The 24,376-nt window shown below is 50.2% G+C and overlaps 1 protein-coding gene across 3 annotated transcripts in view; it reads right to left on the bottom strand.

The window, feature by feature from the left end:
- Window positions 1-24,376, bottom strand: part of SRRM4 (serine/arginine repetitive matrix 4) — a 288,447-nt gene that overhangs the window by 136,319 nt on the left and 127,752 nt on the right. The window contains exon 1 of one of the 3 annotated variants that reach the window (XM_037879059.2): window positions 3,009-3,220. The exons of the other annotated variants lie outside the window; for them this stretch is intronic. Coding sequence (XP_037734987.1) covers window positions 3,009-3,139 — 131 coding nt within the window. The 5' untranslated portion in view covers window positions 3,140-3,220. Of the gene's footprint in view, window positions 1-3,008; window positions 3,221-24,376 lie in introns of those variants that run through there. 3 annotated transcript variants of the gene reach the window in all.

The following is a 24,376-nucleotide window of genomic DNA, read 5'->3' as shown; positions in this document are numbered from 1 at the left end:
TCAGGCCCCATCTTGTCTTCCTGCATGGGCTCTATTTGGAAGATAGAAAGTAACTGATTCTTTGTGAATGCAACCAATAAGACACAGCTTTTTATAGGAGCCCAGCTGCAATAATGCTGCATTACCACTTAACACATGAAAATGTGTCTATTTAGACCCCCATTTCATCCGAGTCCACCTATTCACAGTGAGCCAGTTAGTTGCTGCGAATGAAAGGGGAGCAGATCCAAACCTAAACTGGAACCTTCCTAGGTCCTCTCCTGAGTTCACAAGAAAAAGATATTCATCTGCATTTTTACTGACTTGGTGATAAGTTCAGGGATGCGAGTGCTAAGTAGGTAATCATTCGATGGGTTCCAGGTTCTAGAGTTAGAATGAGAGCAATGCAGGTTGGATCAGTGGGAATTCTGGAGGTTCTAAGAGGATGGTCTACAGATTCCAGGGGGGCTGGTTCTAGAGTGATGTTGCCGTAGCTCGTTCTAAAGCACAAATTATTTTCCAGAATGGATATGGGGTTCAGGGGAAAAAAAAAAAAAAAAGAGACAAGGTTCTCAGCGTGCTAAAAAGATTTGAAATAGCAGGGCTATTGAACTCCTTTTAAAATAGCTAAAGCCAAATCGTTAGCAGATGTAAACCAGCACAGATCTGTTAACTTCAATGGAATTGCAATGATTTGTATCAAATGAGGATTTGACTTCTAGAATGTAAAGGTGGGAAGAGGTTAAAAAAAGAAAATCCGACTGTAGGCTGAAGGTTTTAAAAATGCTAAAAGGACAGAAGGCAAAGCTGCTGGCACAACAATAAAGGGAGAGGTTCCGGAGTAAGCTCTGAGCTGTAAGTTTCCAGGATAATATACAATCCAATCATTTTTCTTCTGTTAAGAACTGCACGCAACTCTCAGTATTCCTCAGTCATCAAAGGATGAAATTAGTGGCAGCAACCCAAGAAAATAAGAAACCCTGACCTTAAAACACTATACTATACTCCTAGTTCAAAGCAAAGAAACGTTTTCACTTTTCATGGCTCTTAAAGTTATTTTATTCAGTCCTTTTATCCTGCTGTCCCTGCATTTTGATTGTGATTGATTTTTTTTTTTTTTATGAGAAATCCTCTGAGGAATTCCAGACAGACACCTACACAATTATTTGTTTAAACACAAATATCAGTTCAAAAGCACAAAAGACTAGAATAGGCATACACAGCCATCATCTCTGTTTCAACCTTCATACACACCTCAGCCCTCCCCAACAATAAAGGGGAAGACACAGACGTCAAGTAAAATATTGGTCTCTCTGTTAGAGATCTGTAGACCAGTGTGTTCCATAATTACTAAATAAAATACCACAATCAGATTTCATTATCACAGATGTTCTTTAAAGAACGAAAGGCAGATAACAAGACACTGAACCATTGCGGGCAGCACAACCTGCCACCTATACGTTTTAGCCCTAGGATGTAGTGGGTCATGACAATGCCAGCTTCACAGATTTGGGTATTTCCAGCACGTTTATGCACCTGCCTATTCTTGTTACTAGTCATCCTGAAAACAAAACCTGCCACAAACCACTAAGTTACTGATCACAAAATTTACAGGAACACTTTAGCATAAACTCAGAATTAAGAGCTAAGCGAACTGGTTTGCAGGGAGTGGTGTACAGCAGTGGTTCTCAACCAGGGGTTGATTTAGTAAGTAAGTAATTTTTAAGTGAGGTATAACTTGCGGGTACGGGAGACAAATCAGACTCCTGAAAGGAGTATAGTTATCTGGAAAAATTGAGAGCCACTCCAGTACAGAATTAGTTTCTTGTTTTGCAAATCATCAGAAGCCAGCCTTGGCTTTTCAAGACTTGGAGGTCCCCCCCCCCCCCACCAACAAACGGGCTATGCAAATATATTCCAGCATTCACCAGGACCACTGCTTCAGAATATTTGCTGGTGGTACTGGGTTACTGGTCAGCAGAGTCACAGGGTGTTATTAAAGCACAATGATTGGATGACTCCCAAAAGCACAAGGTGAAGGCTCTGGGCTAGGTACCCAGGGGAATACAGATCTGCAGGAATATTTGTGATGCTTTAGCCTTCTGTGCACATTTCTGCGAACAGTTGTGCTTGTTTGCCTGTACTGGGCCTGACCGTGAAGGATGCGCAGACCCCAAAGAGGGCTTGCTGGTTGAATGTTCACCAGTCCTTCTTGCAGCATTCACCCAGCTGTATCCCCTCTTGAACCACTAGTTCTTAGGATCCCTGGCTCTTTTAGGAGCTTGGAGCAAGAGTTCACCTGAACTGTTTCCCTTCCAGAAGGGCTAAGGACCTGCTGGGGCCGGGATGAAAGAGCAGGCCAGGGCTCATTACAGGAATCGCTCTGCTCAGGGTTCATTTTGAAATGATCCAACTTTGACCGTGTCACCTGTAAGCAAGTGCGAGATCCTCCCACCTGGTCAGTCTTTCCTCGCTCCCTCGCCACCGACCTCTCTTCCTCCAGTTCAGGTCCTCGGTCTCATTTCTCCCGTTTCCTTTCCTTCACCCCACGCCACGACAACCGGCTAGCGGCGCGCCTGCCCCTTCCACCTCCACCCCAGCGAGCCCGGCTGCCCGGGCGGCCACTAGCCAACGCCACTCAGGCGGCCAGGGACGCAGAAAGAGACCCCAACCGGGCACGAAGCGCTCCCCTGCCTTCCCCCTCCGGACCGCAGCAGCAAGAGGAGACGTTAGGTTAGTTTCCCTCCGTGGCTGTTCCTGATCCGCCCCAGAGACCGGAGCCGAGCTAGGAAACCCAAGCGCTCCCATGCCCCTGGCTGCTTCCCCCCCATCCATGCCGGTACCAACGCGGAGTCTAGGGAAAAAAAGTTTCCTAGGGAGAGGACCCCCAACCTACCCGCCCATGCCCTGCCCGCCGCACGCCGGCCGCGGCTCCCCCACTCCAGCCCAGCCCCAGCGAGCGCAAGGGGCCGGCTCCGCTCGCTCCGACCCAGGGTGGCGGAGCCTCTCCCCGCCGGCCGGAGCCTCACCTCGGCGGCGGCTTGCGGGCGGCGATGCTGGCGGCGATGACGCTCCCGGGTCTCGGCGTGGCCACGGCTTGGAAGGTCCCTCTCCAGAACTTCTCGAAAAGCTGCTTCTCGCCTTGCTGCGCGCTGGCCATGCCCGGGGCCGGCCGGCCCGCCGCGGGGAGCTCTCCGCGGTGCTGAAAGCCCGAGCCGCGCCCAGGGGGCTCAGCGGCCGGCGGCCCCCAGTGCCCCGCGGGGCCGGAGCGCTCTGCCTGCCCCCGCCCCCGCCCGGCCGCCCTGCGCTCCCGGCCTCTGGGCGGCTCGGAGCCCGGCGGCGCCGACGCGCGAGGGGGAGGGAGCTCCGTGTGTCGGCGAGCCCGAGCTCTGCTCCGCTTTTGTCTCACTCACAACGTGACGTTGGCAGAGGGGCTGGTCATCGCCCCCCGCCTGTCTCCTGCCAGCATCTGCATCCCCAAAGGCTGCCGGTCCCGGGGAGGAGGCCGCCTGCGCCGGCTGCCACAATGGCCCTGGGCCGGCTCCGGCAGCGACCCGGCGGAGAGCAGAGCCCCCACCCCGCTCCAGCGGGGCTCGCTGCCCCCCTGCCAGCCGAAGGGCTACGGGGCGGCGGGGAGCAGGGCGAACTCGGAGCGCGGCCCGGGACAGGAGCGGAGTTCGCCCCTTCCCCCCGCTGCACCCCCTCCTTCCTTCCAGGGGCCTCAGCTCCCCCCAGCGCTGCAGGGCTCGGGCTCAGCGGGGGCACTGCACTTGTCGGGAGAAGCCTCCGCCATCTGCTCGGCCTCCCAGCGCAAAGGACACCGCGTTTACATCTGCTCCAAAACAAACAAGCCCAGCCTGGAGCGCAACCGATCCCCGTCGTGAGCCAATGCAGCTGGCGAGCTCCGCTCCCCTTGGCGCCCCCGCCCGGGGAGGGCACGGAAGCGCCCGTCCCTGATTCGCCGGGAATCCGAACCAGGGAGCGGCTTCATGGCCGGGGCTCGGTGCAAGTGAGCCTGGCTACTAAAGTAGGGAAGAACCGCTCGAAGATGGAGTCCAGCGAGTGAGAGAATAGACTTGCCTCCGCGTGCTTTTAGCAGGGACTCCGGAAACGTGCAGATGGCCCCAGGGATGAGAAGAGACGGGGCAGAAATTCTGCTGGTCTCGGGGGGTGGAGGCAAAGCTTGCCCTGGGAGATGCTGCATTAGCTAGCAGCCAAGAGGGAATTATCCCTGCCCAAACCTGTCACGTGGGAGCCCTTTGTGGGCAGCTTTTCTTTTTCCCCTGTGGCCCTGTTGATCCCAGGGGAGCACCGAAGTGGGCAAGGTCACATCTTTATATGGGTTGTGAATTCCTCATCTTGATTATGGCAACTGCCCCCCCCCAGCTCCAACCTGCCCAGAACGCCCACCCTGCTCATGTTAACGCTCCTTTTGAACCTCTGCCCCCCACCCAGCATCTACATACCCTTCAGACCTCTCCGGGTCACAGCCATGCTGCTGCCTACATCTTTGCTTCCCTTTCTTCAGCACCTCCAACCGAGCTACTATCCTCGCTACGGGGCTTGTGCCCACAGCCTGTCTTTGTGCCACCACCTATGGCAGGAACAGAAGCAGCCGCCAGGCTGTATGCCACCAACCCCATCCCCTGCCAGCTCCTCCAACAACTTCTGGAAACCCATGAAGCCTGCTGGCAAGGCCAGTTCCCCTCCCTGCTCTGCCCTTTCACCATGCTCTGCACACCCAGACTGTAAGCTCTTCAGGACAGGAAACTTGCTCTTGCTTTGGGGGAGCGCATCTGGGGTGCTGCCCAGCAGCTACTGTTCCATGTTAGCAGAATAAAGCCTTGGAGCGAGCAGAGCCATCACCCCTGGAAAGCAGTGACAGTGATGGGAAGCAATCAAGTTACCCCTTCTGCTTGATGCAAAGAGGAGGAATGACAGTGGGCAGGCCCCAGCTCTCAGTGGAGAGGGGGGCTGAAAAAGAAGGGCTCAGAGTAGGATCAACCTGGAAAGCAAGAGGTCCCAGAGATGTGCCCCACCAGGTTTCCTTCACCTGCAAGCTACCACTGACCATCAGGACAGGGTCATTTTAAACACCACGCTGGATATTCCATGCATTCCTTGGGGAAGAGCTACCTGCACCCTGTCCACGCTGGCTGACAGCCGTGCTCAACCCAGGGCTGCAGAAGCCCCTTAACTTCTCGTTTTAAAGAGGAGTTTCCTGACACGTGGCACATGGCGGTAGCGTTGGGCCCGACTTTGTGGCAGGGCTGCAGGTTCGCACTGCATGCGTTACAAGGAGAGCTCTCCAGTCAGTGTAAACAAGTCCCATTAAAAGTCAGTGAAGCCTCCTCACCAGTTTACACCAGCCGAGGGACTGGCAGGGAGAAGGACTCTTCCCAGTTTACAGGTAGATTACTGGGCATCTGGGCCACCTTCAGCTTGATTTTACCAGTCCCTATATTGGCTAGATTTGGAGGTCAGAAGGGAGCTAGACATCATGGTGATAAAAACGTCAATGGCTGCTTGCAACTATTGGCCCTTCCATTATTGCAGCCAACAATAGAGTGGCACCAGTACTAGGGCAGAGGCAGGAGATGTACCCAGAAGGTGCCCATGTAGCCAAGGCTGGACAGAGTCATCCTGCTATGTTTGTAGCCTATGGTCAGGTGTCCTACAATTCACTTGCTCTGCACTGTCTGGCTGTCCTGGAAGAGATCCCAAAGTCTCTGAACACCAATGGAACCAGGTTCGAGAAAGCAGAGAAAAAGTAATGAGTGCGACTCATTCAATGAGATACATAGGTGCTGGAACTAGGGGTGCTGCCAGACCCCCTGGCTTGAAGTGGTTTCCATTATATCCAGGGTTTGTGTTTGGTTCAATGGCTCTCAGAACCCCCACTGTACAAACGGTTTCAGCAGCCCTGATGAGAAGTCTCAGAGGGGTACCCGTGTTAGTCTGCATCCACAATCACATGAGATACTTCACTTTGTTTTGAGTCAATGGAAGATACAGCTCCCCCTAAGGCTTTGACCGCTATGCCATCATAAATGGACAGGTGGCACCCTGGCAACCTAGGAATCAGATTTAAAAGGCATCCCTTTCTACACACAGTCTCATTATCTAGATCAATGCTATGTGCAATCCTACAAGTTGGGGGTGGCTCTGATGCCCGTAGGACTTGCTGAATCGTGCGCCTCTTTGTACTCAATACAATAAAAAAGGTCTTTAGAAAAATTGCTCCTTGTACCAGATACTCTGAAGCACCAGTAAAAGCAGCTGACCTTGAATGAATGAGACTATCTATATCATACCTTGGAATCCTGCACAAAACATTTGTGTAAGCAACTAGAGGATAATGGAACCAGGAACAATAAGCAGTATGCATTTCTAAAGAACAAATCACACCAGAGAATCAGAATCACTTTTTTGGAGCAGTAGAAAGCTAAAGAGATGAAGGGAGTGCTATAGGTAGGATAGATCTGGATTTTAAAGATCGGACGCAGCACCTCACAAAACCTTGTGCAATGAGCCTTTTATCACTGGGAGGCAGTGTGGTCTAGAGAACAGAACAGGGGACTCTGACCACCTGGCTTCTATTCCTAACTCTGACCCTGGCCTGCTGGGTGACCTTGGGCAAGTCATTTCCCCTCTGTGCGGTTTCCTCACCTGTAAAATGCAGATAATGATACGGACCTCCTTTGTAAAGCACTTTGAGAGGTGCTGATGAAAAGCATTATATGAAAGTGAGGTTTTACTGGCTGATGGCAGGGCTGGGACCCAAACCTTTAATGCTAAAAGCAGAGGGCTCTATTGCTGGAGCTAAAGGAGCATCCCCGTTAGCTGGTAGCAGAACTAGGCTCTTGGGGACCAGGCACTACAGGAACACTTAACACTTTGCAGCAGTGGCTTACACTTGCTTGAAAAAAAAAAAAAAAACAACAACTGAATTTGGCGTGGGAAAGGGAGAGGTCAGAGTGAAAACTTGCTGAAGGATCACAGGTTATGAATGGCAGCAAAGTGGAAAGCTGTGGAGAGGTGTCTAATCAGGAGCTGTGAGGCTCAGTGATAGCAGGCCCACTTTTAACCTCTTAAACGATGTGGCAGAGGGCACACAGAACACCGATTGTGAACTCTCTGGGGAACAGAGGATCTCAGTCCCGTGTGTGGATAGCATCCAGCACAACAGGGCCCTGGATCCACCACCGGAGCTTCTAGGCACTGCCCCTGTTAAAAATTAATTGCCTTAAAAGATGTTATTCCAGGAGGTTAGGAGTGTTGTGGACAGAGGGGCCTCCTTTGTGAGGCCAGAGGAATAGAGAGGGGCCTAGAAAGGGGACGACAATTGACAAAAAATGAGATTCAGCCGAACAAATCAGGCTGTGACTGGACTTCTTTGTTTTCTGACACAGCGTGGCTCATGTGGACACAACTGCTCTGTGCCCTCCCCTGGAGAGGAGTCACACCTGTCTGTGCATAAGGAGCCACCTCCATTGGGTGACCGACTGAAGCAGCTCTGGTTTAGTTCAGCAGGTGGAAATCTGCATTTCTGAAGCCAAGAGTCGTGAATGCGAACGCTTTGACTGCATGTACGTGGCTGACTGACAATTACAGAGTATGTGTTCTGGGGCCATAAATAGTTACAAAGGCAGATCTCACGGACAACGGTATCAGCTGTAATAGGAACAAACCCAATAAGGTTTTTATACACATTAAATAGGCTCCTATAGACATTACTCTAAAAATGTAACTGAGAAGGGTGACCTTGCCACAGGATTTCTAAACAGTTCTTCAGAACTGACTAGAGGAGGAGATGCCTGCTAGCTGGAGAATTGGGCTGGTTTCCCAATTCTATATAGAGACCATCACTCTTGTGCTCTACAGGATTTTCACAACAGGAACGAATTCATGTGAGTGGAGTAGACAAGACAAAGTGCACGCACACACACACACTCCCCCCCTTTTGGGTGCTGTGTAGCCCCTACCAGCCCTGCTGTTTGCCTAACTTTTGATCATGGGTGTCTCAGTCTTCCTCTGCGGGGGTGGGAATACACCCCACCTTGCATCACTCATGCTAACTTTAATATCTCCATTAAAAAAGAAAAGGAGTACTTGTGGCACCTTAGAGACTAACCAGTTTATTTGAGCATGAGCTTTCGTGAGCTACAGCTCACTTCATCGGATGCATCCAGAAAACCTGGATTAGTGCTGGAGGTGACCCACCTTGATTATCATGTGCATTATAAAGAGGGGTTTCAAAGGGGGATGGGCTGTTGCCAGCAGGAGAGTGAATTTGTATGTGGGGGGGGGAAAGGGTGAGAAAAACCTGGATTTGTGCTGGAAATGGCTCTACTTGAGGATCACTTTAGATAAGCTGTTGCCAGCGGGGGAGTGAGGTGGGAGGAAGTTTTGTTTCATGGTCTCTGTGTGTATATAATGTCTTCTGCAGTTTCCACGATATGCTATGCATCCGATGAAGTGAGCTGTAGCTCACGAAAGCTCATGCTCAAATAAACTGGTTAGTCTCTAAGGTGCCACAAGTACTCCTTTTCTTTTTACGAATATAGACTAACACGGCTGTTACTCTGAAACCTTCCCTTTTGTCTGTAATTCATTTCGGTCCCTGGACCACATGCACTAGCATAGAATCACCACATTTGGGCTCTACAGGGCATTTAAAAGTCACTACTTAACCTACGAACAGGCCACACTGGCTCAGACCAACGGTCTATCTAGCCCAGCATCCTGTCTTCTGACAGGCCAGTGCCAGATGCTTCAGAGGGAACAAACAGAACAGGGCAACTACTGAGTGACCCATCCCCTGTTGTCCAGTCCCAGCTTCTGGCAGTCAGAGGCTTAGGGACATCAAAGCATGGGGTTTTGTCCAGTGGTTAATTTGTGCCATGGCTTACCAGGGCTGAGCCCCAGCACCTCTACACTGGGCAGATCATAGCCCCAGCACCTCTGGTTTACAGCCTCAATTAGGATAATAAAAAAAAAAAAATGCTGGAGCCCCGGCACCTCTTTCATTACAAATTAAGCACTGGTTGTGTCCCTGACCATCTTGGCTAATAGCCATTGCTGGACCTCTCCATCAACTCAGCCAATTCTTTTTGAACGCAGTTATACTTTTGGCCTGCACAACATCCTCTGGCAATGAGTTCCACAGGTTAACTGTGCATGGCGTGAAGGAAGTACTTCCTTCTATTTGTCTGAAACCTGCTGCCTAGTAGTTTCATTGTGTGACCCCTAGTTCTTGTGTTATGTGAAGGGGTTAATAACACTTCCCTATTCACTTTTACCACACCTTTCACAATTTTATAGACCTATCACATCCCCCCTTATCCTTTTTCTAAACTGAATAGTCCTGGTCTGTTTAATCTCTCCTAACATGGAAGCTGTTCCACACCCCTGATCATTTTTGTTGCCCTTCTCTGTACTTTCCAATTCATATATATATTATATTTAAGAGTGGGTGACCACAACTACACTCAATATCTGAGGTGTGGGGTATGCCATGAATTTATATAGTGGCATTATGATATTTTCTGTCTTACTTATCTTGTTCCCTAACATTGTTAGGGGTTTATGACTGCCGCTGCACACTGAGCAGATGTTTTCAGGAACTATCCATAATGGCTCCAACATCTCTTTCTTGAGTGGTAACAGCTAATTTAGATCCTGTTATTTTGTATGTATAGTTGGGAGTATTTCCCCCTCCAGTGCATTACTTTGCATTTATCAACATTGAATTTCATCTGCCATTTCGTTGCCCAGTCACCCAGTTTAGTGAGATCCTTTTTTAGCTCTTTGCAGTCAGCTTTGGACTTAAGTAATTTTGCATTATGTGCAAGCTTTGCCACCTCACTGTTTACCCCTTTTCCCAGATCATTTACTCACGCTGTAGTTTATCTTTTTATGGTCACCAAAACCTTAGTGTGGAAAGGTCGTTGTTTTTAACTAGACACACGGAGAAACGCTCCCTGCTTTGCTTACATTTTAGGCCGAAAGCATGCTGATGATCTCCTGTGGAAATAAGAATAATCCCATCAAGCTGCTGCTGAGGCCCATAAAGCTATGGTGGGTGCTCCCCCTGCTGGCCTCCAGGATAAAGCTAGCCAGCTGCTCTCCAAGTCCATTGCTCTCAGAACGGAAGCTGGTGCACTCAAGTCTCAAGGGAGCTTCTGTTAGTTAATGTTAAACCAAAAGCAGCCATATTAATTATCACTCCCCTCAAAGGGAGGGGAGACAGGGGGGAGGGTAGAAGAGGGTGGAAATCAAATGGAAAAATGCAAAGTACTTTAAGCCCCTCTAAAAAGAGGAGGAGGGATGAGCCTGAGAGATCCAACTTCCATTTGAATTGTTCACTGATCACACCGAGGAAGAGGCTGAGAGACACAAGATGGGTCAGGCAATATATATTTGATTGGACCAGCTTCTTTTGGTGAGAGAGACACAAGCTTTTGTGCTCCACAGAGCTCTGTGATATTACCTCACCCACCTTGTTTCTCATATCCTGGGACCAAACAATGTAAGAAAGGGATGTCAGCCTCAGAAAACCAGCTGAGGAGTTCTCAGTATGTGTGGTATCTAGGACTAGGGGAGACAAAGAGCTATATAGCAATTTAATGCCCCCTACATTTAATTGAGAGTCCTGCATCCTCATGGAAGCCAAAAAGCTTTACAAATTCAGATACCATTTATATAACCCGAAACACCTAATATACCACAGCTACTTCTGGGATGAAGCACTGTTAACGGTGTATATTCGTACTACTACAGTACCTTGCAGTCTAGGACAAAGATACCGTACACTTTTGAAGCTGTAGCATCTCCTGCTTACAGATTCAGTGGTCCTTAATGACAACTAGTGGCCAAGATTTTACCTCTTATCCAAAAGGCATCACCTCCAACAGCAGAGCAGTCCCCAGTACCAGGATGGGACAGACACTGGCTAAGTACTTTAGTACCAATGTCATGTGCTGATGTACCTAGGCCTCTCTTTGGTGGGAGTCCTCCTCCATGTAGCCTGAGGGTTGGGCTTGCAAGTTCTTGGAAAGACACGAGCCCAGGTGGCGCAAGACCTGACTGGGCATTCCTTGCACTCCAACCCTCCTCCCCTGAATGAGCCTTCCTGTTTCCTTTGAACTTCAGCTCTCGGTTTCATTCTGTGCAGGACTCATGCCTGATGTAAAAAGTCATGAGGATAGAGAGTCTGGAAGTGAACATGATGGGTGTAGTCTTTTGCCCCAGGCTGGGCAATGGGTATGTTGGGCATTTAGTATTCCCTTAGCCCACCAGTTTGATTAACCGTCCTGAATTTGCCAGCATTGTTCACAGCCTTAACTCCTTTTCACAGCAACCAACAGTTGGGGTGGTGGTGTTTTTAAATGCCAAGAAAAATAAATTGCTTTTTAATTTTGACAAAGGCAGCTGAAATGTGATCCCGAAATAAACTGCAAATTCAACCAGCTTTTGTGTTTAAACAATCCTCTTTGTTTTAGGTTTTTCAAAAACAGTAGGAAAAATGACAGGCAAGATTGTGTCTTTGGAAAATGCAGTCAAAGCACTGGTTAAAGAAAAAAAAAAAACCCCGTGCATTTCCATAGAATACTTCGCTCTTTTATAGGCCTTTGCATCCCTACGTCTCTAGGTGTCTTACAGAGGAGGGGGATTATTATCCTTATTTTAAGGATGGGGAAACTGAGGCACAGAGCGGGGACAGGCCCTGGCAAGTATGATACAAGTCTGTGGCAGAACCAGGAAAAGAACCCAGGTCTCCTGATCCCAGGCCAGTGCTCTAGGCACCAGACAGCACTTCCCCTGCTCTTGAGAAGGGAAGATACTTTCTATACAATTCATAGGTTTGAAGCCTAAATACAGGATCATGTAATGAGATCTTGAATCAGTGTCAAACAGCACAAGACTGTAGCTTGCAAGAGATAGATCAACTCCATTCCCCACCCCCAGCAGAGAGAGAAAAAATATCACACAAGGTGCAGGAATCTCCCCACAGAGTTTCCAACAGATGCCACTGGTTGGGGAGGTGGATGGTCACACCCTAGAACCCACGAATCTCAGGGCTAGAGGCCAGCACTGTCCCCGTGGACCCCCTGTGCATCTGAACTGCCTCCCAGCATCTCTTCCCCCGGACTCTGCTCGGCTGACAGGACCTCTCCTCGAGAGGAGGCTCTCCCATACGGACGGGCTCCATGGCAACATTCACATAGGCTCAGGCTTTAACAACTTCTCCAGGGAATCTCTGCCACTTTCTCCCCCCACACCACCTCCTCCTTAGCTGAAAGGCCCCAGTCAACTTTGCCCTGGCCTACAGCTCAGACTGCCTCCTAGGCATCCCCTATGGCCTCCGTGCTCTGGCAACAAGGCTAATTTTGACATCCCACTGGTTTCCCTCCCCTGCTCCCTTCTACGTCCCTTCCTACGCAGCCCCCGACACGGCGTGACCTGCCAGGCCCAGCTTGCTGAGCCAAGCTCTCCTCATTCTAACCCCTCCTAGGAATTGCACAGGGAAGAAAAATACATCCTAAGCTGCCCCCTCCTCTGTTGCTCAGCACATCCTTGACTTCGCTGGGCCAATCTCCGATTATGAACCTTTCAGCGGAGGGCTCATCTATATCCTGTGCCTTGTACAGCACCAAACATGTTATCAGCACCAAATCAACCAACCCCATGGCATGCCAGAGCAGGAAGCCTTCTGCTTAGTCAGACCCATCTCTCCAACCCTGTTCTGCAGCACCATATTTCCCCTGAGCAGCATTAACACTTTGTGTGTGTCTGGCTACCTGCCCAGACCAGTCAGAGGGGAAGTAGGGCACCTCCTCAGGAGAGCAGGAGGGTGTGTGATGCATGACCAGAAAGGGTTAAGCGTCCTGCAGGATGAATGACTCAAATTCAACCCTCAAAGACATATGGGGAGATAAAGCTTGTGTATTTACATACATATTGGTAGTGGTCAACAATGTAATCAACAGTCCCGGTCTATGCTGTATTCTGTTAATTCAGAGATCAAAAGAACATCTTAACATTTAAATGATCTGTAAACAGGATGTTGCTGTATTCATCTCTCTTTGAAATGTATAGCAAATCTGCGAATGGTGGAAAAAACAGGCAATTGCCTGATGTTAATTCATGTAGCTAAGTACTGAAGATGGACCAACGTCAAGTCACCCTGATTGCCTATTGTTTACCCAGGACTGTTTGGTCAAGTGGATGCTAGAATACTGTCTAAAAGATACTTGGGTTCTGATCCTATCATCTCAGATCTGCTTAAGCTTCATCAGGGGAAGTTTGAGTGGCAAGATGAGATCCCAGTCCTAAAATGGAACACTCTGAAATATGATGTTGGACATTAGGCCACAGGTTATAATCCAAATTCTAAAACTACAAAGCTCATCATCATCTCTGCTATGTATCTGAACCTCAAGAATTGAGCTCATGTCTGTATGTATATTGATCTTATTTTTTAATAAATTTTAGTTTAGTTAATAAAAATTGGCTGAAAGCATGTATTTGGGAAAGGTCTAGAATATTGATTAGCCTGGGAGATAATGTGTCTGATCCTTTGGGATTGGTAGAACCTTTTTAATATAACAAAATAAAGATTTTCAGAAATCCTCATCACACCTGATTTGGGTGTTAGGGTGGAGGTCTGAGGCTGGGTTACTTTAAGGGGACTGTGTTGTTGGTTTCTGAGTAACCAGTGAGGTATAACAGAAGCTGCTTTTGGTTGGTTTGGTAAATCTAAGTTTTGGAATATCCACCAGTTTTGGGGGATTGCCTGCCCTCATTCTTTGCAGTTAACCCTAATTGAGTGAACTCAGCTGGCTCCCCGGCCACAGAGGGTTAAATGCACCCAGCCAGTTGGAAGAGATGCAGTAAGCAGCAGCCACCTGCAAAATGGCCACTGTAGGGTTGCAGCTGCTTGGGTGCTGCCTAATTTAAAGGGCCAGTAACAAAGGCAGGCTGGACGAAGGGTTACTGAAAGAGCTAGCCTGCACTGATGGGGATTAATGGGGCCCAGGTGCCCCTGGGGCAGGGCACTTGAGTTGCAAGCCATCACTATTACAGGCAGTGTCACTGAAGGGTGAGGTAGAGACAGCTTTTCCCTGGGAGCCAGAGAGCATCTCTTCTTCAGTATGGAAGGGAGCACATTTACGGTGTGGCTCTCTGCACAGTCCAGTGGAGCCAGAGACAGGAGATGTCCTATCCCCACCCACAGCTAGCTGTGTGCGGGCTCCACCTAGGAAGTGACAATAAGGGACAAGGGGAGATTTCCAGCCCATTGAGCTTTTAAATGCTCCTCACAGTTTGGGAGGAAAGTTAATGCCCTCCCCTTTTCAGTGACGTCAGCCATGGTTTGGTAAAGGAGCAGAACATCCTTGTGCCCAACCCTGCCTCCCACTTCTGCTCCCTTCTTCCCTTTGTGCGCACGCACTGATTGAGCAAGTGCATCCGTCACTTCTCTGTTTGCAAATCTTTGATCATCGGCTGGGACAGGAGTAGACAGACGGAGAACGAGCCTGTTAGAAGTAAAGGGAGGTGATCTGTCTTGCTTCCCATGTCACTTGGTTGGCTTCTGCCTGACCTCTCAGTCCACCAAGGTCCATCGCTCCTGATGGTAGGTGTTCAGAAACCCCAACACAGAGCTGTGGGACTGGGCTCCTCGCCACCTGCGTGTCTATGCAACTCGCCTCTGCACCTGTAAAAGCCGACGTGATCCTCTGCTCCGCAGCACAGAGTCCAAACGCCAGGCGGAAGGCAGGAAAAAGCTAGGCAGTGGCTTGTTCCTGGGGGTGGACCCTGTGGCATCCACAGGAGATTTGCAGAGCAGGAAGTAACCTAGTCAGACACCACAGGGGCTCTGAGCAGCAATGTGCTGATGGCAGGCTCTACACCACGCTCCTGGGCTCCCAGTCCAGGGAATAGCTCTTGCCCTTTGCTCCCAGCATATATATGCAGGGAACTAGCGTGGGGCTAGGTGCCGACCCTGTGCCCAGGTTCTTGGCTCACACAGCCCCTCCACGTTCCTGAGCTGCTGCCTACACATGATCCTTGCCCTCTGCACCAACGAGCCATTTTCAATGGGAGTTACCAGTACCCACCACCTGTTCCACATCCAGAGGTTGCACTCCAAACCAGATGGCATCATTTCACACTATCCTCAGACCTCTGCTCCCCCCATGGGAGGGCAACTCAGACCCCTCATATTTGCATCTGTTTAATCCTAAATTCCCAAGGGAATAGATACCAGCTGCGGAGTTATTTGCTAGGGAGAGCTTTAAGATCTAGCAGGGTCAGAGACAGAAAAGCAACAATCTGCATGTTTATAACAGCATTTCCAACCAAGGACCTCTAGGCACTTCGCTCATGAAGGCTTACAACTCTCTGGTGAGGTAGATAAGTATCGTTATCCCCTTTTTACAGACGGGGAAACTGAGGCACAGAGGTGAAAGTGTTTTTCATTGGGCTGCCTTGGGTATTCGTTACAAAGCTAGGGATAAAGCACAGAAGTCCTGCAGCCGTTCTTCTCTTATCACCCATTCCACTCACTACTGAGCTGTGAAAGTCAAGAACAGTGAACCAGGAGGGCTGCACAGTGGCTTTAGCCCGTTCTCGAGCAGTTGGCCCTCACCATGGGTGTGCATCTCAGTCTGAGTCTCCTTCTGGATTTGCCGAGAATGGGTGCGTGGGTAAAGCATGAGCTTCGGTGCTCAGAACTCCATTCCTGGCTTGGCCACAAACCAGCTCTGACCTCAGACAGGGCCGAGCCACTGTATGCGACTTTCCCCAGCTGGGCCATGGTGGCAGGGAGGCAATGATACTTCCCCACCTTCCAGAGGTTCCATGAGGCTTAACTTGTTAATCTCTGCAAAGTTCCTGGCGAGCCTCTGGCAGAAGCACCACTCCACTTATCTGAGCTCTTGCTGCGATCAGGGGACTGAGCCAGCCAACAGCATTGACGGACAGCTCACCATTCGCTGCTCTGCACATCTTTGGGTGCATTTAGGGGTCGCTGTTCCTTAGACTTCGAGCTGTCTATGACCACCCACTCACTCAAGCCCAGAGACTGTGCGAGAGAGACAGAACTTACAGAGCGCAGCCGGCTCGCCTTCGTTCACGGAACATCCCCCCGTGAAGCAATCAACCGAATGCAGTGCTCACAAAACAGAGCCAGCGTCCTGCGAGCCAGCCCAGGGCGAGCTGGAGAAGGAGTTACCTGCTTACACTCCTAATGGCAGGAACAGGAAGCAGCCAGCGTTAGGATAAAAATCCCATCCCTCTCCGGGACTCCAGGGGGCACCTCTGGAAATGGTTACCATCTTCAGGCCTAAAGGCTGCTGCTAAAAACTGCTATTTCCTTGCTCTGGATCAATGGTTGAAGACCTGCCAACTCTTGTTTGCACAGGAGGTATTGGATTTTGGGCTACTCAGGAGGCTTTTCTCCACAGTGGAGGACAGGTGGTCGCTCCTGGAGGCTCTAATGTTTATCACATGCCCACCCTTGTCATGGTAGCTCAGAGGGAGTCATGTTTGCTGGGGTCTCTCCCAGCTAGGATGACTGTGCCTAAAACTAAAAGCAACAAGCAAGCAAGCGGGAGCGGATGGCTTCAGGGAATGGATGAGGGGAAATCCTTCAAAGTTGTTTGCCATACAGCTCCTGAAATAAATACCACAAAAATTTCCCCTGTGGGGTGCCCAGCAGCCTCAGCCGCACCAAAATCAACAGGCCTTTGATCTATTTGAAGCCATGGATTTTATCAGGAGCTAGGCCACAGGATTCAGCCCAAAAGTTGTAAAGATCAATTCTGGACCCAATTACTCCGCCCGGAAAGGAAACGGTTTTCAGATTAATCCGTCCCTTTCTAGCTGGGGTTTGCAGCAGCTCTGGCAGTCAGAAGGGACACCTACGGCAGATCTGCTGTTAACCTTGTCCCTGCCAAGCACTCACGGACGTCGCATGCAGTGTGCTTGTAGCCGGGCCAGTCCCAGGATACGAGAGATACCTTTCACTGGACCAGCTCCTGCTGGTGAAACCTGAGGAAGAGCTCTGTGTAGCTCAAAAGCTTCTCTCTCATCAACTGAAGTCGATCCAATAAAATATATTACCTCACCCACCTTGTCTCTGAGGCTGTTCATACACCCCGACCACAACTCCAGAGAGGACACCAGAACATGCCAGGTCCCATTGGTGTGCATGCCTAGATTTTGTGGGCCGAGGCAGAGCCCTGGGGGCTATTTTGCCTGAATTTCATGTGTAAATGCCACACTGTTTATATTTCTAGGCTAGACTTTGAGCAGGGGGTTGGACTAGATGACCTCCTGAGGTCCCTTCCAACCCTGATATTCTACGATTCTAAGGTAGGATTTCTGTTCATTGGTCAGCAGCGCTGCTTGGGAGGGGGCCAAAGGCCCCATGAAACTCCCCATTAGGGGTGACATCCCACTGGATGTTTATAGGGAAGAAGAGAGGCCAAAGGAGACAGGTTTGTTGCTCAAAAGCCGGCTTCAGTTACAAGAGAGACTACACCACTCAAACCTAGCAGTTAGGAGGAAAGGGAAATGGAGATTCTGGCTTCTCACTTTACCTCACCTCATTAGACACATACTGCTCCTCCATCTGTTGGGCTCTCCTAAATTAGGTGTGTATTGTCCGGACTAGCAGATTTATTCAGCTTGTTTTAAGCCGGAGTTGTCACAAGCTTGTTACACAGAGCCAGGGTTTAGACGGCCCCCACCAATCCTGGGCTTTCTGCAAGCGCTTAGCTCAGTAGCCCTCACACTCTGCCCCATAAGTGACAGCGATACGGCAATGGCACCCAAGATGGCGATAGCCTAAACAATAGCTGGGACTGTGTGGAGGCCAATTACCAATCGCCATCAATGGTAATGGCTCAGATTTGCATAACACCGTCCATTACTAAGGGTCCCCAGGAGCTTTAACAAGCTGATTTCAGACCAGAGTAGCTAGATATGGAAGAGGCTAATCTGATTGCTAATGGGCTCTGTTCTCCTGATCCCCGGCATGATCCTGCATGCTGCTCACATCTAACGAGTAGCCTCTCTCCTGAGCCTGACACACTATTGCTGCTTGACTTGTATTGATTTCTGCACGTGGGCGAGAGGGCGGTTGGCACCCAACAGAATTGGGGTGTCCTAGCTACGGCTGCTCCTACAGGCTAGGCATCACTGCATTTGGGAAACAAACAATGGAGGGGACAGATGGGCCCGTGATTCAGGTGCCAGTCTGGGACTCAAGTCCCTGCTCTGCTGCAGACCGTGTGTGATCCTGGGCAAGTCACTTACTCTCTCCCTGCCTCAGTTCCCCAGCTGTAAAACTGAAGCACAGAAACAGGGCTGGAAGGGACCTCAAGGGTCAAGCCTAGCCCCTGCACTGAGGCAGGACCAGGAATACCTAGCCCATCCCTGATGGGCATTTGTCCAGCCTGTTCTTAAAAACCTCCAACCACAAGGATTCCACAGCCTCCCTTAGAAGCCTGCTCCAGAGCTTAATTACCCTTCGAGTTATTTTTTCCTAATATCTATCTACCTTAAGTCTCCCTTGCTGAAGATTCAGCCCATTACTTCTTGTCCTTCAGTGGGCGTGGAGAACAACTGATCACCATCCTCTTTATACGTGGGACCGGATAGGTCTTTATTTGAAGACTTATGAGGTCCCACCTAATCCCCAGTCTTCTTCTCTCAAGACTAAACATGCCTGTTTTTTTAAACCTTTCCACATAGGTGAGGTTTTCTAAACCTTCTCATTTGTGTTGCTCTCCTCTAGACTCCCTCCAGTTCGTCCACATCTTTCCCAAAGTGCAGTACCCAGAATTGGACAAGGGACTTCTGTGTCTGTAAGGGCCCTGCCACACCCCACAGGTTGTCAGACACTGTGGTAATGGTGATAAGTACACAGACCCTATAGCCCCGAACAAGACAAGACCTATGAAAATAACAGATAAAATAGAGCACCCTTGGGGAACCAGACAGAGATAAACCCTGATTTTATGGGGGTATCAGGGATTCACAACAGGCAGATTATCACTTCATCTAGCAGAAGAGCAATGCACCAGCAAGAAGTGGGCAGTGGATCAATGCATCAAGGGAGATCGTGGACACCAAGTGGACTGGGAAATGGGGGAGCAGAGCTGTTGTGATAGGAAGCCGGTCTTGTGATCACATGGAATCATGGCTTTGGCACTCAACTTGGCTGTTTGTGAACATGTATGAACAAAGCTTGGGTCATACCAATGTCTGTGACTAATAAAGGTGTGTGAACAAATGGTCATGGCCCAGACACACCAAATGCTACAGTGGGACCATCTGAGGACTCGATCCTGTAAGGCGCTGAACGCTGACACCAGTTGCAATCGAGCCTGCTCAGCACCTCGCAGGGGGCACCTAGCGCACTGCCAGAGCAGCCTGAAGAGCCGGTAGTTACACCGGGAGGCACCTCAGACAGCCTATGGTAGGTCAGTAGTGCTTGGCCAGCCCCAGTGCTTTCTCATGGCTTAACTCAGCAGCAGGGGCGGGTTCCCAAACATGCATCGGCCCTGGCCTATTTGATTTTGTAAGTCACTTGCTGTGTGTACACACGGTTATGCCCGCATTGTCAGCGGCTGTGTCGTTCCTCTTGTTTAGCCCAAGGGGGCGATGTGCCATCACTCCTCCAGCTGCTTCTTCCCATTGAGACACCTTGGGGAGACCAAGGGGAGCTACTGTGTTTATTTATTATGTAACTAGCTCCTTTTACAAGCACAAAGCCCCCTCTGCACCCCGACTGGTGATGGAATTTGAATCTTGGTTCTTCCCCCCGCATCCGAGGCAGCAGCTTCCTGTCAGAGCCACAGCTTGCCCCGGGTGCAGAGGAGCCACGCAGAAAGCGGCTTGTTTCACAGAATTTAGCAAACGTATGGGCTGGAAGAGCGGAAGCATCCTCCTCTCCTGCCCCCCTTCGGTAAGTGGGAATGCAGATCACAACGTGCCCCTGTCGTGCATTCCCCCGCTCCGAGGTTTAGGGAGACAGTTTAATTTCCTTTTGGATGGCCCCTGGGAATCTCTAAACGCTCAAATCCCAAGAGGCCATCTAAGTATCACACCTTATCTACAGCATTTACTGCGGCTGTTGAATCAGTGACACGGCTGCAGCCAGGAGGAGAGTTCAAGTGTGCAGTGAGGAACCAGATGGTGGAAACGGAAGGGGGGGCATGGTTGGCACTCGCTGGCCTTAGAAAGCCTGAGGTAGCAGAGGGTTCTTTTAAAAAACAGCTCAAGGTTAGGGGAAATTGGGCTCCCTGACGGAAATAAGTCATGAAACAAGGCAGCCTCCTCCTGCGGAGTGCCCACCCACTTCAGTGGGATCAGAACTGCGCCCAGTTTAGGGCTTGGCAAAAGGGGACAGGCTAGCAGCCGAAGGCTCTGAATGCAGTGCCGATGTAGGTGTCACCGCAGCACATCGAGGTACACGTGAGCTAGTTGTAATCTCGCTGGCTCAGGCACCTACAGCCGTGAAGCTGCAGCAGTTCAGGCTGCGGAACAGGCTGGCCACGGAGTAAGGATCCACGCCCTGGCCGGCTCGTGGCGGGGCAGCTCGCCCACGCAGCCATGGTTTCACGGCTGTTGGTACAGAAGCCAGCTCGCTTTCACCTAGCGACACAGGCCGCAATCACAGCTCTGACTGAAGTGCAGACAGAGGCAGAAGCACTGTTTATCCACAGCACGGGCAGCAGTGTTGCTAGCTCCCCCCCAGCAATCAGCCCCTACTAACATGCTTCAATGCTTAGCTGTGGGGACACCCCTCTCGTTCACGCGCCGTGGCCCAGCCAATCCTTGCCCGTTTTGCTGTGAGTGTCAGCAGGGTGTTAAGTGCCAGCTGCCATGGCGGCTCTGGTGAGGCGGTCATGGTCTCCATTCCCACCCTGGGCTGGATGGACACTGGGGATGCAAAAGGCTCCATGCCCCGCAACAAACTGCCTACACTTCCCAGCCCACCATTACCTTCCAGGCCTTTAATTAAAATGGTCCCCTCCTTACGTGGGTCAGGAGCATGCCGCTTCCTGTGGCCACACATTCTGTAGGCCCCAAGGTCTAACACACACACACAAGCTTCTTCTTGGTCTGGTGTCATGGCCACCCTAGAGGTCATTTGGGGTTTCTACATCCAGCCACTTGTCTGGGCAGCAGCGCCAGCTGCACCTTTGCCATGCTGGGTGGGTCAGCAAAGCAAGGGTCATTCCTGAATTCTGGGGCTCTGCTCCACAGCCATCTGATCGCTGCACTGTTCAGCTTCAGAGAGAGGACACAGGGTTTGCTAGGCCAGCTCAGACCATTGGGCCATCTAGGCTGGTATCCTGTTTCCAGCCATGGCCAATGCTTGATGCTTCTAAGAAAGCAGAACTTCATAATACAGCTAGCCAATTCTGCACGGGGGTAATCAGGGATTTTGGCACCTGGGGAATTAGTTTGTAATTGTAGAATAAGGACAGTGGCTGAAGGTTTCTGCTAAAATGATCAGCAGTGGAAGAGTTAACAATGTTGACATTGCATTGTTATTAGGTTTCAGACTTAACATCTGACCTGGACAAATGGGGCAGCTCTCCAAGCCATCATCAATAGGCAGAAATTACTGCACCACTACACTTGGTTCCCATCTGTCAGGTTATCTTAGCAGCTATATCAGCAGGTACTCACTGGATCCAGGACCTGCCCACCAAGGCAACCAGAGAGCTAGCAGTTCAAGAGATTCACTGGTCTTTATTGCATCAGCCTGTGTGCCCAAATTCAGTACCTCCCTTCCAGGGGGATGCCTCCTCTATGTATCCTGCTGCTCTTTCCTGGCAGTCCTTTAGCCCCACACCTTCCCCTTCCTCTGTCTCTCCTCCTGCTGGCACCTAGCACACAGCCTGGATTATAGAGGGCCCCAGGCTCATCCCCCACACCCAGCAGGCATTGCTAAAGGCTATTAACCAACTGAAGCCAGCTGGACCACACCCCAGTTCTAATTATGAGGTAGTCACACTTCCTGCAGCTTTTCCTTCTTGTCCCTCCAGAGACGGTTGGTTCTGACACAAAATAAGGCCGAGAAACAAAACAGTTTACAAATGAAAGCTCCAATTGTGGAGCCCAATTCCAAAGCAAGGAGCAAGCGAGAGAGAGACAGACACTGCTCAAAAGCAAAGACTCCTTCCGCCCCTATGAAAGGCTTGGCACATTAGGACCCTGAAAAGCTCATCTCAGCTTTGTCACCAGCTCACCATGCTCTGTGCCCCAGTTTCCTCTCTCCATAAAATAGCTCTGATCCCTCCCTGGCAGCCTGGACGAAAGGCCCTATAAATGTGCAGAGGGTTACTTTGAGCTCCGCTCCACAGTACCCTGCAGTTCATAAATGGTTTGAAGCCAAAGTCCTGTGGGGAGTGGGTTCATCCGCCCGCTGCTTCAGTCTCTTCAATCATCGCTCACCCACTGGAACGAGATTCCAATCGACATGGCCTCAGCTCCATTCAGAGCGGCTCAGCTCTTAGTTCTGTAGCTCAGGCCTTCACTTAAAGAGCAAATACAGCTGCAACGTACGTGTAAAGGAAACAGTCACTGCACTTTGCATGTGGTTGGCTCCTAGTCTGAACTCATTTGACACACAGGATCCATGCTTGCTTTCAGTCGAGTAGCGCTCAGGGAAGGAGAAGTCAGATCCCTTATTTCTCCCCCCCTCCACATACACACACCTCCCATAACCCAAAGGAAAGCATCCAACTTTGACTGGTTCTTCCAGCTACTGAATGTGCCTTGAGGAGCTGCACCTGGAGGGCGGGAAGGAGCCGGGCCTAGCAGGCCAGCAATCACTCCATCTGGCTTTTTATTCCCCAAATTTTCTGTCTCTGGCACATCTGTTTACAGATTATTGATCGCTCCCCGGTTATGATGTGTGCAGTCATTTCAGGGGGGTTTGTTTTTGTTTTTTTAATTCCAGCGTGTTTGTTTCCCATTTGCTAGGCAGATACAAGCAAAGCCTCAGCCACAACACAGCATGCACCAGCGACTTTGAAAGAAGAGCACGATGAGCACACTCCAGCCGATTCAAAAGAGGGCTGCCGGGAGGGGAAGGCTGCCTGCTCCATCTGACTTCACCTCTTACAGAGAAAAACAAACAGAGCCCAAACAGACGGAACCCTCCATGGCTTCTTTGTTCCCTTCAGAGAGGCCCCTTGATGCATAGCCCATTAGCTAGAAACACATTTTGTCCAGATGCATGAAACTGACCAAATGCGATCAAGTGTTTTCTGTAGGTACTTGATCATCACTAGTGTTTTTTGTTATTTTTTAAGCAAGCTTCAGTTTAACTAAGGAAGGAAGGCCTGGGGTTAAAGCACCAGGATCTGGATTCACTCTCCTTCCTGCGTCACATCGTCACTCTGGGACTCAGCTCCTTACTCATAAAATGGGGGTGGCATTAACACTCCCTGTCTTAATGTGTACAGCACCTTGCACAATGAAGTTGCAAGCTCAGTCGGGGCTGATAGATCTACTGCCACCACCAGCTGCATCCTTTTCCCACCCCGTATTTCCTCTTCCCTCTCTGCTGACTGCACAGATATTTGTCCATGAATAAAAGCATCTGCTCTTTACTGGCAGGTGCCTCCCCTCCTCCTGTACAACTGCTTGATATGGGTTCCATTTCTAAACTTCATCCTGAGACAGCACGGCACCCCAGCATCTCCCAGGCAGTTGGGAATTTATCCCGTGAACACCCCCGGGATGTGCGATAGGATTACTACTCACATTTTAAAAACGACTTCAGGGGCCAGATTTTCAAATGCTCAGCACCCACAGAGGCAGCTAGGTGAGCAGCCAGTTCTCCAAAGAGCTTGGCCCATTCGGCATTCGCTCTCGGGGAAATCTGGACACAACTGCAGCACTTGCAAATCTACCACAATGACTTGCCCAAGGTCACAGAGGGAGACCGTAGCAGAGCTAGGAATTGAACTCAGCTTCACCAAGACCCAGTCCTGGATCCTAACCACAAGGCCACCGCAATGTGGTCCCTGAGTATTGCATATATCGGCACCTCTACTTTTATTGGGCAGATTACGCAATGTCTGTTAATGGTTGCTGTGGTCCCAAAGAGAATCAGCACAGATATTGCACCCGTTCCTTGAATATGTGCCCTATCAGGGGGCACAAACACCACAGCAAAGAATGACCAATAGGCAGGTTTATTAGGTTTGCCCTTTGTTGCGGGAGGCAAGCAGGGCGTAAAACAGCTGGAGATATGAGAACTCGGAGTTCCACACAATTCACTCGATGATGCATATTGCTTTGATGCTTTACTTTTGTGTTTGTGGTGCGAGCAGCCCTGGAACAATTCTGAACACAACGAAAT

The sequence above is a fragment of the Chelonia mydas genome, chromosome 15, assembly GCF_015237465.2.
Source record: "Chelonia mydas isolate rCheMyd1 chromosome 15, rCheMyd1.pri.v2, whole genome shotgun sequence".
In the NCBI taxonomy this organism is placed as follows: domain Eukaryota; kingdom Metazoa; phylum Chordata; order Testudines; family Cheloniidae; genus Chelonia; species Chelonia mydas.
The sequence above is the reverse complement of the archived record's forward strand: the minus strand, read 5'-3'. Positions and strand labels throughout refer to the sequence as shown.